This window comes from Macaca thibetana, chromosome 3 (assembly GCF_024542745.1).
Source record: "Macaca thibetana thibetana isolate TM-01 chromosome 3, ASM2454274v1, whole genome shotgun sequence".
Taxonomy (NCBI): domain Eukaryota; kingdom Metazoa; phylum Chordata; class Mammalia; order Primates; family Cercopithecidae; genus Macaca; species Macaca thibetana.
The window spans coordinates 7,986,165-8,001,826 of NC_065580.1; the positions used below are offsets into that span (position 1 = coordinate 7,986,165).

Sequence of the window (15,662 nt, forward strand, 5' to 3'; positions counted from 1 at the left end):
CTGTGTCCTCTTTTTGTTTTGCAAACTGAGTCTTAGCTTCCTTTCGGATCTTGAGATTCCAGGAACCCAGGGCGGCGGGCCTCCTGCCCTCTGCCTCTCACACCGGCCTGGGCAGCTTTGGGGGTGACTTGTGGAGATGCGGGGCTGCCGCCAGTGTCACTGGTGCAGGGAGTGGACTTGGAAGAGGCCAGGGAGCAAGGGAGCGGCTCTTTAGCCTGTGCAGGTGACAGCGGGGACCCCGCTTGGGAGCTCTCATCATTTTCTGGCATGAATCTGGGAAGTTCCTTCAGGGCCTGGAGTGGGGGGAGGGGGAAGGGACGGGCAGCAGCCCCATCCCCGGGCTCGTGCACAGGAGTCAGGGCAGTGCCTGATGCTGGGAGGTGCAACACACACGCCAGAGCCACCGAGCACCCAAGGGGAGCCCTGTGCGCAGGGGCTCAAGGGGCCAGTGGGGCTCAGTCTGCCAAGAGGCCCTGCAGGAGGCCCCTCAGCACCCTTCACAGCACCTGGAGGGGGCGCTCTTCAGCCCCTTGGTGGTGCCGCTTTCTGCATCCATGTGCCCCGGTTGGCCCAGGTGCCAGGAGAGAAGCTGCAGGTGACAGTGTCTGCCGTGAAGAGCTCATCATCTCGCTGCAGAGAGAAGCATCTGCTGCAGGAGCAGCCCCTTCAAGTGGAGCAGCCCTTTCAGGTAGAGCAGCGTGCACTTCGTAGTGTTAATGCAGAAAATACTTCATCAGAGAGGGCCAGGGCCGCGAGGGCTCACCTGCCAGGCCTGATGGACGGGTCCACCCTCGCCCGGATGAACAGGTAGGGATTGCACTGTGGGCAGTAGGAAGGAAGGGACGCAGGCGCTGTAACTCCTGTAGGCCAAACCTCCAAACCCTGGGAACCAAAGCGACCCCGACCTCCACCCCAGGAAAAAGGGCTGGTTGGGAGGCAAGCAGATCGGTGCAGGAGAAGCCGCAGAAACGGCACCACGCACTGTTCTCTGGGTGAGACTTAAGCACACACAGACCTGGGGTCTTGTGTTAGGTCTTGTGCCAGGTCTTGCTGCGACCCGGAACCACTGGGACCTGTGGCTGCCGCAAGGGGCGTGTCTACCAGAGAGGAGCTTTCCATCGTGCTGAAGGGACGGTTCCGGAGGTGCAGGCCAGAGAACCGCCTTGAGTGCTGCCTGCGGGCAGTGCTGCCGGCCGGCCCTGAGCCTGTGCAGACGCTGGCACTGACTCCTGCCTGCTGAAGACACTGTTGCTTGGTGATGCCGCACTCTGGCCTGAGCAGCCCCTCACTGATATGTCAGCTCCAGTCCCCACCTTATCCAACCACATCAGAGAATGGAGCACGCATCAAGCCATCCAGAGAAACCAAATGGGGTGCGGACCCAAATCACGGGCGCTGCACTCACTCGGCATTTTTATAGCAACACACATTGGGGTAATTTCTACTCCCACCGCACAGAGAGCTTTGCGAGATGCTGAGGACATAAAGACAGCCAGATGTCCATTCTCTCTCTGGTTTCTGAGAGCCAGAGAGACATGGTGAGTGAGAGACTCTGATCTCCTGAACCCAGGCCTGGTCCCCTTCCAGCCACACCACTGTCGCCTTGCTATGAACGAAGAAACGAGGTGTCTGCTTTTGATAAATTGATTGAGTTGGCTAAGAGAGGAAGGACAGGAGCTACCCATAGGACATATGGGCAGGAACACAGGGACACGGTAGGGCAGTGATCAGCATCAAGGACACCTAACCAGTTGTGCACACCATCATGCTGGCATGGGCTGCCCTCACCTGCCTGCCACACGCCCCTGCCTACTCCTGCTCCTCTAGTGGCATCCAGCCTCCCCACTGTGATCAGCAATCATACCATCCGCCGCCATTCTTCTCCCCACAACTCACACCTTCTGGCAGCCATGAACATGTCACTCTCAGACTGTCCTGCCCCAAATACTATCTCATTTGTCCCACATCTAGACTGTTCTTTGTCCCACAGCTAGAATGTTCTTTTTCCTTTGACTTCCCAAGGAGAACCCTCCCAGGCCCCCTCCTCTGCAACAGTCTCTCCTTCTCCAGCCTCAGCACCCTCCTGCCCCCTCCGCCACCACCTGTCCAGTTCCACAGGGTCAGTTGTAGGTACAGCAGGCCTGGCCCGAGTCTCCATGCCTGCAGGGCAGCCCGTCCTGGATGTAGCGCATGCCCAGAACTGCCCCCACAACCGGCTTCCTGTGCAGCTCGCTCTTTACAAGACAGGGAAGAGTTTTGGGGCCTGCTGGTGTGTCACTGCTTCTATGATGGCTAAAAACAGCTGGGAAGCTAGAAGACACGCCTGAACCAAGCTCAGGACAGCGACTTGCTAGCAAAAAGCTTCAATTCAGGCCCCAAATCCAAGTGTGGCATTGTGTCAAATGAGGCTGAGACTTCACGTCACCTCAGCTCACCAGGCACTTCTGAGGCAAACCCTGATAGGTGCATTTCAGTCCCCTGCCCAGGATCCACCCCAGCCCCACTTGGCATGTGGCATCTTTCACAGCAGGTGCCCTCTGCTGCCTCTGAGGTCATCCTTCCATCTCCTCACAAAACTCACTGGAAACAAACATCTTGCAATCACGATGAAGCACTAGTCACCCAGACGCTTTCCACACCTGCAGCTGGGGAGGCTGAGTCAATTACTGTAAAGTCTGGGTGACAACTTTTGAATATATTTTCCACCTTTTATTTCCATCAGTATCATCCATTTAAGAAGAATGACAAGAAGTTTCCCATCAGTCCAAACTGGACCACCCACGCTAAGGTTAGAGCATTTCAGCCGGTCCCACATGACCCATCCGTCTTCAGTCAGTGCCTTCTGGAAGGGAGGAAAAGTCTTGGATGCACCTGGAACTCAATCCACTCGGCATCTGGCTGCTGCTGCAGTCTTGGGGCTGGAAGGAGCCCCCACTGGGTGCACATCTACAGAGGAGTACGTGGCGCAGTGAGGATGGTTACTGCTGGAGCCGACACACAGCGAACTACATACTTTTAGAAAGAGCCTCTGTCACATGGATAGAACAACAAAAAACCCCCACAAAAACCTGGAGAAAATATATCTAAGCCTCTGATAGATCTCTTAGCTAGCAGTGAGTTCAGTATGACAGCACAGCGTCTACAAATATTAATTAAAAATAAATTGCTTTGGTTAGCATTTAAACCTTTCCCATTCAGTAAAAGATTTCTGTAATGAGGAATGCTGAACATATATAAAGTCTGACACTCAATCTTGAATTTCCGGGGCGTGTTTTACTGAACTAAGTGCATAAAACACTGGAGCCCCAGGCTGAAGGCGTCTGCTGCGACCTGGTGTGGCCCCCAAGGCCAGCGCCTCATCACTATGCCCCACAGCACTTGGAAGAAGACTTAAAGGATGATTTGAGGGGTAGGGGAAGGGTGGCACAGGAACCCATGGGGCACCCTGGCAGAGATGGCAGCGTGGGAAGCAGGAAGGCCATGGGCAGTGGGTGCATGAGGCAGGCAAGCCGGGCAGATGGAGCCACAGCTGGAGAGGAAGTGGTCGGGATGCCCTTCCCAGGACCCTGCCCTGGACACCTTCCCCAGGATCCCTGTTCTGCGGGACCTCTGTTCCTTCCCATTTCAGGGTAGAACACCAAGCTAGGGAAGGGGTTAGGGACGCAGACCCGGGAGGCAGATGGAACGACCTACACCAGGCCAGAGGAAGCTTCTTCCCCGAGACCACGCATGAAGGCCCTGGGACCCCTCCTGGCCTTGTCCCCTGCCCGCCCCCTCCTACACCCAAAGAGGAACTTGCAATTCAGATAAAAAGTAAGAACAGAAAGAGCTGCATTCGCCTTTTCATAGTGATAGCATTTATAAGCAGAAAATTAGCACTATTTCTGTTCATTATTTAGTTTTTCTTTGTTGCTGACTTCATATTTTCTACATAGGATAGGTACTCTGCAATAATCATTTCTTCGTCTTCCAGAGTTGAGTCAAGATAGTCTTCCTCATGCTCCGGAATGTCTTCCAGTATCTCATTGACGGCCTCTGTCTCCATGTCTTCGTCTGTTGAGGCACTAGAGGTTCCTACAATAAAATACCACGGGAGTAAGTGAATTATGTGAGGATTGTCCTGGGGACACTGCACAACCACAGTCAACTTCAGACTGTGCCTCCTGCTGGCCACACTGTCCAGGCGGCCAGCCCAGCGACGTTAGGGGACGCCCCTCTCAGTCTCCATGTCTGACGTGGCCTAGGGTACCAGCCCCATCTGTTGGCTTCTGAAGACACTTTGCTGTCAACGTGGCCCTCAGAGACCTCAGACCTACCTGCAGAGTCAGAAGGGGATGTGGCTGGCGGAGACAAAGAGTCTTCCGGCGACAGCGGCAGGTCGGGGGGCAGGCTTCCTCCGTTGTGAGCAAGGGTCTGGGCAGCCAGCTGGACGTTGCCTCTGAACACTCTCAGCGCAGCTTCGGCCACAAGTGCATCAAAACCCATGTACACCAACTAGGGGAGAGGGCAGGGTCACAGCCTCGGCCACCCCCATCACCCACAACGAGCAGACAGCCGGCTCTCATATTTAAGAGCTCCCGGCATGCGCACCATGGCCCTTTCGGCACAAGTCATGCTTCTGTGCAACGGGAGCGTGGAGCAACCTGGAAGGGGGGCTTGGAAGACTCGAGTCAGGTGCGTCAGTAAGCAGCCATCTCGGGACAGGCAGTGACCTCGGGCTGAGAGCAAGGCGCCACGCCAGTCTCACCACGAGCACCGTGAGGTCAGTGGCCACAGCATACAGGCATGCTAATGCGTGTGGGGGGACAAATGTGGACAGAGTTGTCACTTGGGACACAAAGCTGGATGGGTTTCACAGGTCACAGTGACATCCTTTTAGGTCACAGGCAGATAAATGCGACTGATGTAAACAGCGGTGCATAGGAAAAGGAGGCAAACCTAAAGAGAGCTTCCTGACACTTCCCCAGATTTCCTGCTTTCCAAGGAGGCCTCCCCTGCCCTCTGTTGCTGCGTGGGTGGCCTCTGAGGTGGAAGGTTACACCTGGAGCCTGGGAGCCAAGGTTTCAGCACGGACTCCCCCAGTCCTGCGGCCTGATTCACCCGCGTTACCCCAAGCAACCCCACCCAAGGCTGTCCAAGCTGAGGGCACAAAGACGTGTCACTCACTTGGTCAATGTTTTCCTGGGAAGGACTTTCTTGACGGTTGTCGGTTTCAGGATTGGAATCATTTAACCACCACATCTGAGGATTGCTGAGCAGAATCTAAAACACACAGGAACACGCTTTACCCATCACTAAGCTCTTCACACATTCAGACAGGCACCGCACCCTGCCGTGTGCTCGGCAGACCCAGCCGTCCTCTGCTGCTATGAGGCAGGGAAAGGGGCTCCCGCCCAGGCTGATGTGCCCAGAAGGCTTCTAGCCAGAGACCGGGACAGTTGGGGTTTGAAGGAGGAGCAAGACTAGTCAGGGGAAAGATCCCTTCTGACAGAGCAGGAAGGGACGAGAGCAGGCGGAAGTGCATCCAAGCAAACGGTTCGTCAGAGCCACAGACAGAAAGGTCTCTTAAGCAGCTCAGGGCTGCCTGATTGATCTTTGAAAGTGTCATGCCCTCTAGACTTAAAATATCAGGCAGGTAGTAGAGTTATTTTGACCCTTGGTTTCTTCGTCACACAATACTTAATCTTAAAAGACTCTGTGGAGACTTTCCTTTCCAACACTCAATACTTCTGTGTTGACTGGAGGTGTTTATGTGCTACTCCTATAATTCCAATCTACTTCGAGACCCATCAGTCCCTTCGGATGTTCAGAATTTCCCACCTCTTCATATTTCTCCAACACAAAAAAATCAAAGTAGATATTCAAGTACAATTTTAAAATTTAACGTATACATTAAATATACATATACATCGTAACAGAAGTACTGACTTGTGGAGCCTTCCAGGGAACAGGGCAGGGATAAGAGACAAAGGCAGGGTGGACCCCCGTGCCTGCTGCACCCACACCCACCTCAGCAGGGCAAACGGGTACACCTGCCCTGCCCTCCACCTGCCTCCACCCCCATCTTGCCCCCAGCCCCGCCCCCAGCATGCACACAACCTAAGCTAGCTCCTGCCTGCCATGCTGCCCCAGCATCTGCCTGGACTGCTGCCTCCACGCAGCCAGCCCCCTGCCTCCCGTGCACCCCTGGGGACTCCCTACCACGCGTGCTCTGAGTTTGTCTCTCACTGAGCTGCGGGGCTGAGGGCGGAGGGCGCTTCCATACCAAGCTGCCGAGACGCAGCACAGCACCTGCCCTACTGAGGATTCCATCTGCTTCTCCAACACAGGGAAGGAAGCGGCCCAGGTAAAGTCACTGCTGTCTGGATCCCAACCTGCTGTCACTCCTGAGGGGTTCTTTGAGAAGCTTCCCCTTTGCCAACATGTACTATGGACTAAATAAATAAAACTAGATACTTAGTTAAAATTTTAATGCCAAACAATTATACTGCAAGTTGAATTACCATTCTCTTTTTCTGCTGTGGAAACGGCCTGTTTACACTACACTCTGCTGCACACACAAACCCTACATCAAGTCCTGGCCTGTGGACTCCGCTGGTGTGGACAGGCACCGTGTTCTGGAGCCAGGCCTGGGCCAGGCACTGAGCATGGGGCCTCATGGGGCCTCACATGGCCTCTGTTGGGGCTGGAGCCCAGGAAAAAGCTGCCCTTCAGATCTGATGACGGGCCAGCCCATAGGAGTGAGCCTGGGAGGACGCCCGAGAGCCATGGAGGGAGCTCTGGGCAGGACCCACTGCTCAAGGACAAGGCCAGAGGCCCCGAGGGAGCGGCTACCTTCAGGGCCTCGTCCAGGTTCCCGCTGGCTGCGTGGAGCGCCTGCTGGGCTGCGTGCGTGGAGTAGCCCATCCCTTTCAGAGACCTGATGTTCTCGAGGCGGCGTCTTTTCTTCTCTTTTTCCTCCTTCCTTATTTGGGCCAATTCCTTTAGGAAAACAGCAAAGTCCCATCCCAAGTTAGGGACTGAGATTTCACAGCATCTCAGTCTACACTCTGCAGGATTCTCGGGGTTTCCAGGCAAAGCCAAAAAACCAAAGCAAAGCACAGCAGGACCTCTGTCTACCTCTTTTCACCCAGCCAAATGGCAGAGGTGCCACAGAGGCAGAGGGGTGGTGGAAGTGCTGCTTCTGAGGGCAGGCAGTGGAAGTGAGACGCCCGTGGGGCAGGAAGGAGGTGCCTCATGAGCCCTGCCATCCGGCATCAGGATGGGCCACTCGCCCAGCCCAGCGTGCTCCCACTGCAGAGGTCGCAGGCGTGAGGTGCATGGATTCTCTTCTAGCAACTGGGCAGAAGAGCTTTCTGCATGTGGTGGGAAGGCCTTCCAGCCTTTGATGAATCGCCCAGGGACTCAAGTTCAAATGTGATGTGGAGTCAGGGGGCTCCTGGGCAATGCCATGGTTGATGACCCACCCACCACAGCTTGGGGAGCAAGGACTCCAGGGCCTTCTGAGGCCTGTCATTCCATTCAGAACCCACAGAATGCCCAAGGGACAAAGGTCATCTAACCTCTTGGTTCTCAACCCTGTTTCTCAGAGTTGCCTGCCATTGCTGCAGGAGCACAAGGCGGCTGCATAAGGTTCTAGTCTCTTCGCCTCTCCCACCCAGGGCCAATCAGGAGGGTTCCCAACTTATTTTGTAAACTAGTATGCCCATAAACATGTCACTTAAAAAGGGGATTTTGCTGCTTAAAAACAACAACAAAGCAAGTTTGAAAACCAGGAATTTAATCCAACCTCATTATTTTCCCAACAAGGAGACAGAAAGCTTTCAACAAAGCTAAGTGACTGCCACATTCTCCCAGGGAGACCAGCTCCACCATCAGCAGCAGTGAGGACGGGGGAGAAAACAGACTCCCCTCCTTCCAGAGACCTGCTCCTGCCTCCCACCCAGCCCAGGCAACAGGCGCCTCCCTGCGTTTTCCCCACAGCAAGAAAGTGGCCTCATCTCTTAGGAAAACAAAAGCACCATCATCATGGAACCAGACTCCACAGTGCCACGGTAGGAGCAGGCAGAGCAGAGTGGCTGCTGGAAACATCTCCAGGGATGAAGATACCTGTACACTCATGGCCTGTCTCTATCACAGGAGAACCTCCCCTAGTTGGTGTACATGGGTGCCTCTCTGCACCCCGAGAATCCAGCTGCACCAGGCCTGTCTCATGCCCCCATTACGTGCTCTACCTCTCAGCGGCCAGTCTCCCCCAGCTCCAGCCCCACTGCACAGCGCAGTGGGCTCCGTCATTCCAGTCACCTACCTAAAAGCCCACAGCAGCTCCCGACCACCTCCCCACACTGAGGCACCAGCTCCTTATTATGCTACTCAGGGCTCCCACTCCCTAGCCCCAACAGCGCTTCCAAACTGACCTTATCCTGCCACACCACCCAACCACGCACGCCAGCAGGAGCCTTTCATGCCACTCACATTTGCACTTTTATTCACACTTACACTCCACATAAAATGCCTTTACTGGTCCCATCCTCTGCTTTCAATACAGTTTCTTCCATTTATATTCCAAAAGGCTACGAAGCATGCCTAACATCCAAGCACAGAGAAGGACGCTGCCAGCCAGCAGACCTGGGCATTACCTAACACAGACCTCACATCAACTGGGAGCTTCGAAGAACACTTCCTTTCATTACAAATGTCTTAGTCTGTTTCCTTTTAATCATGTAAACACACGTGAGAAAATTATTTTCTGATATATTTCTCTTTATACTAAGATGAGTTAGAAAGATAAAGTAGATCAATCAATGACAGTACTGCACTGAAGTGGCTACAGTTAAGTAGAATCAGATTTCAAGAGAGAGACATTGTATGGTCACAAGCAGCTGGGACAACCTCTTAGGAAGGCTGCCTCTCACAGTCTGGCCATACTGAAGCATGATCTGTGATCTCTGTTTCTACAGCTGTTGCTTTTTGCCAGATGAGAAACTGGTCTGTACTCAGGGCCATGTTGCACAAAAAATATAAACTTTAAAAATTATGTATTAAAGGCTGGGTGCAGTGGCTCACACCTGTAATCCCAGCACATTGGGAGGCCAAGGTGGGAGGACTGCTTGAACCCAGAAGTTTGAGACCGACCTGGGCAACATGGTGAGACCCCATTTCTACAAAAAATACAAACAAAAATCAGCCAAGAGCTCTTGGCAGGAGGATCAGTGGAGCCCAGGAGATCAAGGTTGCAGTGAGCCATGATCATGCCACTGCACTCCAGCCTGGACAACAGAGCAAGACTCTGTCCCAAACAAAAACAAAGAATTTACATTCAGCTCAGTGAGATGCCCACACCTAGAATGTTGGAACTCCGTGGGCAGCAGCTTTCTCTCGCTCATCTAAAGCTCCGATAGGAGCCCACTTTCTGTGGGACATTGTTTTTGTCTTTCCAGCACCCATTCTACCCCTCCCTGAGGTGTGGGAGGCTGCTCCAGCTCCCCAGGTGGCCCCTGAACGGGCTAAGGTGGCGACCCTCTATCTCTTGCCACAGGCCTGAGCCAGTCTTGGCATTCCTCCAGCCTCAGTGACAACAGGTTCAAGGCTTCCCAATCACAAGAAGCTCAGGATTTTCCCTGAGGATTCTGGGACAGGGATTATGGCCTTTGGTATGATTGGATGACACTGATGACACAGGGTGGGGGGTGGGGTAGAGAGACAGACCTCAGGTCCTCAGTGACATCAGTAAGCCACTGAATCACCTAACCCTGAGACCCATCCTACTTCTGGACTTTTTACAAGTAAACAGGCCAATAAATCCCGTCACATCCCTTTTTTTGATGTTTAGGCAATTTTGGTTTTTTGTTGTTGTTGTTGCTTTCAGCCAAAAGCATCCTAACCAATAACACCCATTGGGGTGGAAGAGGGAGCACGATCAACTGCACTATACACACTGTTGTTTTTTATTTGCATTTTCTCCAAGGGCTTTTAACTTCAGAAATGTACAAGTGATGTGATTCCACTATGCTTTAAAAGACCGCCTCTGAGCTACAGCTCTTCCCATGTGTAAGATGAGAAGTATCTGTCCTATGGCCTCTCGGGTGGTCACAGGCAGAAGTGAATGACATGAGTGTGACAATGTTTTATGAACTATAGTCTCATACACTGATGAGAATTGTTTTCCAAATGATCTCATTTTAAAACACTAGCTTTCCAGATGCTAATAAAATCTTACTGGTAGTGGAGCAATAGTAAAGCAACAAATCAGTATCAGCAATGTTTGTTTTTCTGTTAGTACTTAATTAGACCATGTAAAACTCAAACACACAGAACTCAACTTTTCAGCCCATCACAGTGGCTCACACCTGTAATCCCAGCACTTTGGGAGGCCAAGGCAGGCAGATCACTTGAGGTCAGGAGTTCGAGACAAGCCTGGCCAAAATGGTGAAACCCCATCTCTACTAAAAATACAAAAAGTAAAGCTGGGCATGGTGGTGGGCACCTATAATCCCAACTACTCAGGAGGCTAAGGCAGAAGAATCACTTGAACCTGGGAGGCGGAGGTTGCAGTGATCACGCCACTGCACTCCAGCCTGGGTGACAGAGTGATACTGTCTTGGAAAAAAAACAAAAAAGAACTCAGCTTTTCAAAGTCTCTGCCTTTACCTACTCATTGACTTCTATAGCAAGACCCAAAGGACCACGATTGGACTAGGCGAGAGAGAGGTAACGACCACAGTTGGTGTTGTAAAAGGAGAAACCCAAGCAGCCCTGGGACTGCTCACTATGGCATCAACCCACGAATCCACTCCCTCTCTGGCATCATGTGGGCAAACAACCACGGGGCTTTCCTGCTCCCATCCTAATACCCCGAGGCTGCTTTTATCCTTCGGGATTATCCTAGTGTTTAGCAAAAAGGGAAACGAGGTAACATACATTTGAGGATTCTAGAGACTTCTGTGGCTGGAGTTTACAGCTAGAAAGGGCCTGTGAGATAATCTAGTACCAACTTCTTGTTTTGGCAAAAGAAGAAAAATGGTTCTCCTGCTAATATTCCACCATGATCTCCCTCTAGGCCTCAGTTATTTTACTGCAGGACATACTGGATAGAATAAGGATCCCTCCAACTCCAAAATCCTAAGGTTTTCTTTAATGTACTTAATTGTTTCAAATGATTATAGTTTTTTAACCTGTGCTTTCATAATATAATACAATTTGTTTCTATAATTTGACTTATGTTTCTAGGCAAGGATGCAATCCCCAACTTTAATAAAGACCTCATGAAAAAACAATTTTCTGTTTTTAAAATGACTTTCAGAAAGAGAGTTAAAGAGAGAAAGGGGACTGTTTGCCACCACAGCAGGAAACAAAACTAAGGAAACTGCAGCATGTGAAAAATGATCCAATTGAAAAAGACAAGTTTCAGCCAGGCACAGTGGCTGACGCCTATAATCCCAGGACTTTGGGAAACTGAGGTGAGCTCATCACTTGAGGTCAGGAGTTTGAGACCAGCCTGGCCAACATGGTGAAACCCGTCTCTACTAAAAATACAAAAATTAGCTGGGTGTGGTGGCGGGCACCTGTAATCCCAGCTACTCAGGAGGCTGAGGCACAAGAATTGCTTGAACCCGGGAGGGGGAGATTGCAGTGAGCCAAGATCGCGCCACTGCACTCCAGCCTGGACGACAAAGTGAGACTCTATCTCAAAAAAAAAAAATTTCTCCTTCCTTCCCAATCTGGAGTAATGAAGAGTTCCTTGTTATTAACACCTCCTGTGAGACTATCTTTTTTTGTTCTTTCATACCCAAGAGAGCTAGGGCATTGTGAAAGTGGGTACCTCTCTGCGGTTGGTAATATGAGTGGCCGCATGATCCACGTTCCCATCACACGCCCTCAGGCCAAGCCGGGCTTCCTGGGCAGTAAATCCCAACTGCAACAAATTGTCCACTTTTGATGGATCGATATATAGCTCTTTCAAGAGCTGACGTGCCTAGAGACAGGGAGAAATGTAAGAATCATGTAACCATGGCAATACTTAAAGCTTAATACAAAGTTAAAGCCTAAAAGAAATTAGATTGTGCCCAATGTGAATTAAAGGGCATCAGATTTTGGATAAAATCTCTAAACTAGGCCTGTTATTAACAAGTACAAATGGAAAGAGACCAACACCATCTCTACTCATATTACACAGCCTCAGCACACCAGGAAAGAGGCTGGCTGTTGTGGAAGTGACTGGTATCCACTTTTTTTTGGCAACAAAAGCCCCTGAATTTGAGCTGTACACGTGGCATTTCTCAGCCTCCCGTGCAGCTGGGTGTAGCCAGGTGGTGAAGTCGAGGTCAATGGCATGCAGCCACAGCGCTGGGTGCAGCTGCTGGGCCATCGCTCAAGTGGCCTGCTCTGGACGCTCTCTTGCCCCCTCTGCTGGCTGAAAGAGGCACTGACAGGAGCAACCTGGGACGCCTCGCTGAGGCTGGCGGGCTGCTCACTGCTTTGGCCCCGCTCACCTCCAGACTGCAAGATGAGTGAGCCATAAACTTCTATCCAATTAAAGTCACTGTCTTTTTGAAGTCTCCTTATTACAGCATCTGGCTGTACTCTAACAAATACAAATATGTTTCTGGTTCAACATCTCCTGTGCACGGAGAAAGCGCAGGCATGTTTCTCACAAGTCACAAACTACTAAGTTAAAATCCTTAACTTCCGCGAGTGTTTTTTAAAAGGAGGTGAAAACGGTTACAACTTTACTTTTCTTACCTTGTTAAGATACTCACAAGCCTCTACATCATTTCCACTGTGATAGTTTCGGATACCTTGAAGTAAGTAGAGTCTTAGAAACAGTACTTTCTCTTTCCCACAATTTCCCTAAAATTATTGAAGAAAAAAAGGACAAAGTTGCCTTATTTCTAATTACAGGTGTATAATACTCATATCTGTAATTCCCTTGGTCTCCAGAGGGGCAACATGGTAGTATTAAAACGTCCATGGCTTCACTATGACTGATGGCAAAAGTGAAGCCCCTTCTTCCCCATCCCTTGTGGTACGACGACATTCCTCCAGACATGCAGCACTCCAGACACGCGGCGCTCCAGACACGCGGCACTCCAGACATGCAGCACTACAGACATGCGGCGCTCCAGACATGCAGCACTCCAGACGTGCAGCACAGTGGCCCTCCTGGTCAGCAGAGAAGTATGCAGAAATCCAAACCAGGTATAAGAGAATCTACATCAGCAGGATTGTGATGACTTACGGAAATCAGAACAATCCTTACTCGAGCCAGAGCTCTTGAGCTGGGACTCATTCACTCTAACTGTTACTGCTGAATGTCTATTTTCTGCATTCACATCTTGCAAATTAGACTCTACCCATATAAAGAAGTCAGCAGCTCTCTCCTGGTCAGGTTGATCACTGGTGGGGTTCTATGACTAGCAAACTGTGTTCCTTTGGGCTAAATGCTCACACACTAAAAGAGACAGCCAGATTTGTAAAACATGGAACACTTTATAAATATATAGGTTAACAAGAGTATACTGCATATACTACTATCAAAATGAAATCACCTTCTGGCAGTAGTTCAAATACTTTAACAGGAATAAACACAAATGCTAGAAATGGACTCAACAAGACATAAAATGAATTCCAGGAACATACTTTTATGTGGACCAGTCTCTGATGATTTTCTCCATAACAATTTTTAAAGCATTTCTGGGCCAAGTTTAATTTTTTTTCTGCATCATCAAGGCATTCCAGTTGTTCCAGGCGGAAGTAACACCACACTATATCCAGCTGGAGGACGGCATAGTTATCCACTGTGTCCAGCAGCTCTCTGCAGCACTCACTGGAAAGAGAAGGAAAATGACATCACTGCCAAGCAGCATTTGAAACATTTTTAGCATTTGAAACCTTTTTGTGAATTACTGGAATTCTTTCCCAGTTCTTGGTATATGTTCAAAGGCTGACTGCTCTAAAGGAGAGATCCTAATGTTTAGGAAGGGAGCTGTATTTATAACCTCATCCTTCTAATGGGGGAAAAAAGGAGAAATCAGGGCTTAGGAATCAAAGCTTACCACCACTTGCCCCAGGACATACATGCAGTCCCTTGACAGGAAGGAGACCCCAGGGCCACTGTTTCAGAGGCCCTCAGCAAATACTGGGAAGACCATGCTTTAAAACTGTGACTTCCAATCCTGACTGCAAATTAGCATCACCTGGACCAGAGCAACATTCGTTCGTTCATTCTTTCTTTCTTTAAGAATCATTGATCCCACCTAGACCAAACATAATAGAAATCTCTGGGGGTTGGGCCTGGTCGTTATATTGCCCGAGTCTCCCCAGGTGAGTCTAACGTACAGCCAGGGCTGAACACCGCTTCTTTAAAGACACCAAAAAAATCCCTACGTATTATGAATGCCTCGGCTGACGAAGGCTCGGACAAGACATTCACGTTCAACCACATTCAAGCTGGGGGAAAATCAATCCAGAAAGCGCCAGGCTCTAACGGCCCAGCTGATTTCTGAGGGCCTGTGTGCAGGCAAAACGAGACTCTGTATCATGGCAGCAGGCTGAACCCAGGCACAGAGAAGGGAAGAAAGACAGCAACAGAAGTCAGCGTGCTCCAGGAGAAGTGCTGGCAAAGGCAGCCATCAGAGTGACTGATTTTAAGTTATGATTACGTTAAAAATTCCTAATGCCAATCTAGGTCTCAAGTCTTCAATAAGAACATTTGGAACCACACATTGTACATGAACAAGGTTTTATATCTTTGTGTTCATTGGTGTTCTACTAAAAATAAGACTGCTCTTGTATAAAACTACGAAATCCACATGGCCTCAAGCTTCCTGTCCTGCCTATCAAAATATGCATGGAATAAAAAAAAAAAAAAACAAACCCAAAAGGACTTTTATTTTGTCATTTGCCCTTTAAAACAGTAGTCTCCTAAAGAGGGCCCGTGTAAACAGTCCAGTTGGGGGTGCGGCAAGAAAAATGTATCACGGCAGTATTTTTACACTTATTTTCATCTCTCTCAACATTTCGAATTTCGTGTTTGAGAACATATACACCATATTTTACACACACATGTGCACGCAGACACACAGATGTGGAGCTGGGTGAGGGGTACTGTCTCCAAATTTACTGCTCAGCCTGAGAACTTGACTTTGAGAGAAAAAGCAGCACTTTGTGGATTGTGGTCTGATCTCACAGGCACGGTGAGATTTCCTGGCTCTGGACACGTTCTGGTTCCTGTGACAGAAGACTCTCCTGCCACTCACAGGAAAGCAATGGGCATGTGGCCGAACTTCTCCATCTCCTGCATGTTGCTTTAACAGGCTCATTCATGTTTTACTAAGCATCAGGAGCGTGGACAGAAATGGCCTCATGTCAGTTAAAAATAAAATCAATATGCACTTATCTCAAGTTGGACCCAGGATCGAGTATTTATTTGTGCAGCCAAAAAAAAAAAAAAAAGAGAAAAAAACCAACAAAATGAACAAACACACAAAACCAAAGCAGAGGTCTCAGAGGGCTACCTGTCATCCTTTCAGTTTTGAGAAATCAACACATTATTATATATAAAACTATATTTAAACCTGATCATTTGCTTGGGGAAAAGTGGTTTCTTAAAGCCTGGTATAAATGGAATTTAGAAGGCCGGGCGTGGTGGCTCACACCTGTAA

General features: G+C 50.0%; 3 protein-coding genes across 9 annotated transcripts in view; 2 read left to right on the top strand and 1 right to left on the bottom strand.

Moving 5' to 3' along the window:
* WDR86 (WD repeat domain 86) overlaps positions 1–3,142 on the top strand; it is a 36,042-nt gene extending 32,900 nt beyond the window's left edge. For 3 of the 5 annotated variants that reach the window (XR_007724560.1, XR_007724558.1, XR_007724559.1), the window contains 3 exons: positions 63–223; positions 575–688; positions 2,723–3,142. Coding sequence is in view for 2 of the 5 variants with exons in the window: in XM_050785869.1 (XP_050641826.1) it covers positions 56–127 (72 nt within the window). In the remaining 3 variants the exon portion in view is untranslated. Of the gene's footprint in view, positions 1–55; positions 224–574; positions 689–2,722 lie in introns of those variants that run through there. The other 2 variants (XM_050785869.1, XM_050785871.1) reach the window with 1 other exon arrangement.
* Positions 1–15,662, top strand: part of ABCF2 (ATP binding cassette subfamily F member 2) — a 196,276-nt gene that overhangs the window by 31,149 nt on the left and 149,465 nt on the right. The window lies entirely within an intron of this gene.
* Positions 2,688–15,662, bottom strand: part of NUB1 (negative regulator of ubiquitin like proteins 1) — a 33,310-nt gene continuing 20,335 nt past the window's right edge. For all 3 annotated transcript variants that reach the window (XM_050785842.1, XM_050785843.1, XM_050785844.1), the window contains 7 exons: positions 13,639–13,825; positions 12,742–12,849; positions 11,822–11,974; positions 6,835–6,981; positions 5,167–5,262; positions 4,317–4,494; positions 2,688–4,074 (listed from right to left, as the gene is read on the bottom strand). In XM_050785842.1, the coding sequence (XP_050641799.1) occupies positions 3,896–4,074; positions 4,317–4,494; positions 5,167–5,262; positions 6,835–6,981; positions 11,822–11,974; positions 12,742–12,849; positions 13,639–13,825 (1,048 nt within the window). In that variant the 3' untranslated portion in view covers positions 2,688–3,895. The remainder of the gene's footprint in view (positions 4,075–4,316; positions 4,495–5,166; positions 5,263–6,834; positions 6,982–11,821; positions 11,975–12,741; positions 12,850–13,638; positions 13,826–15,662) is intronic.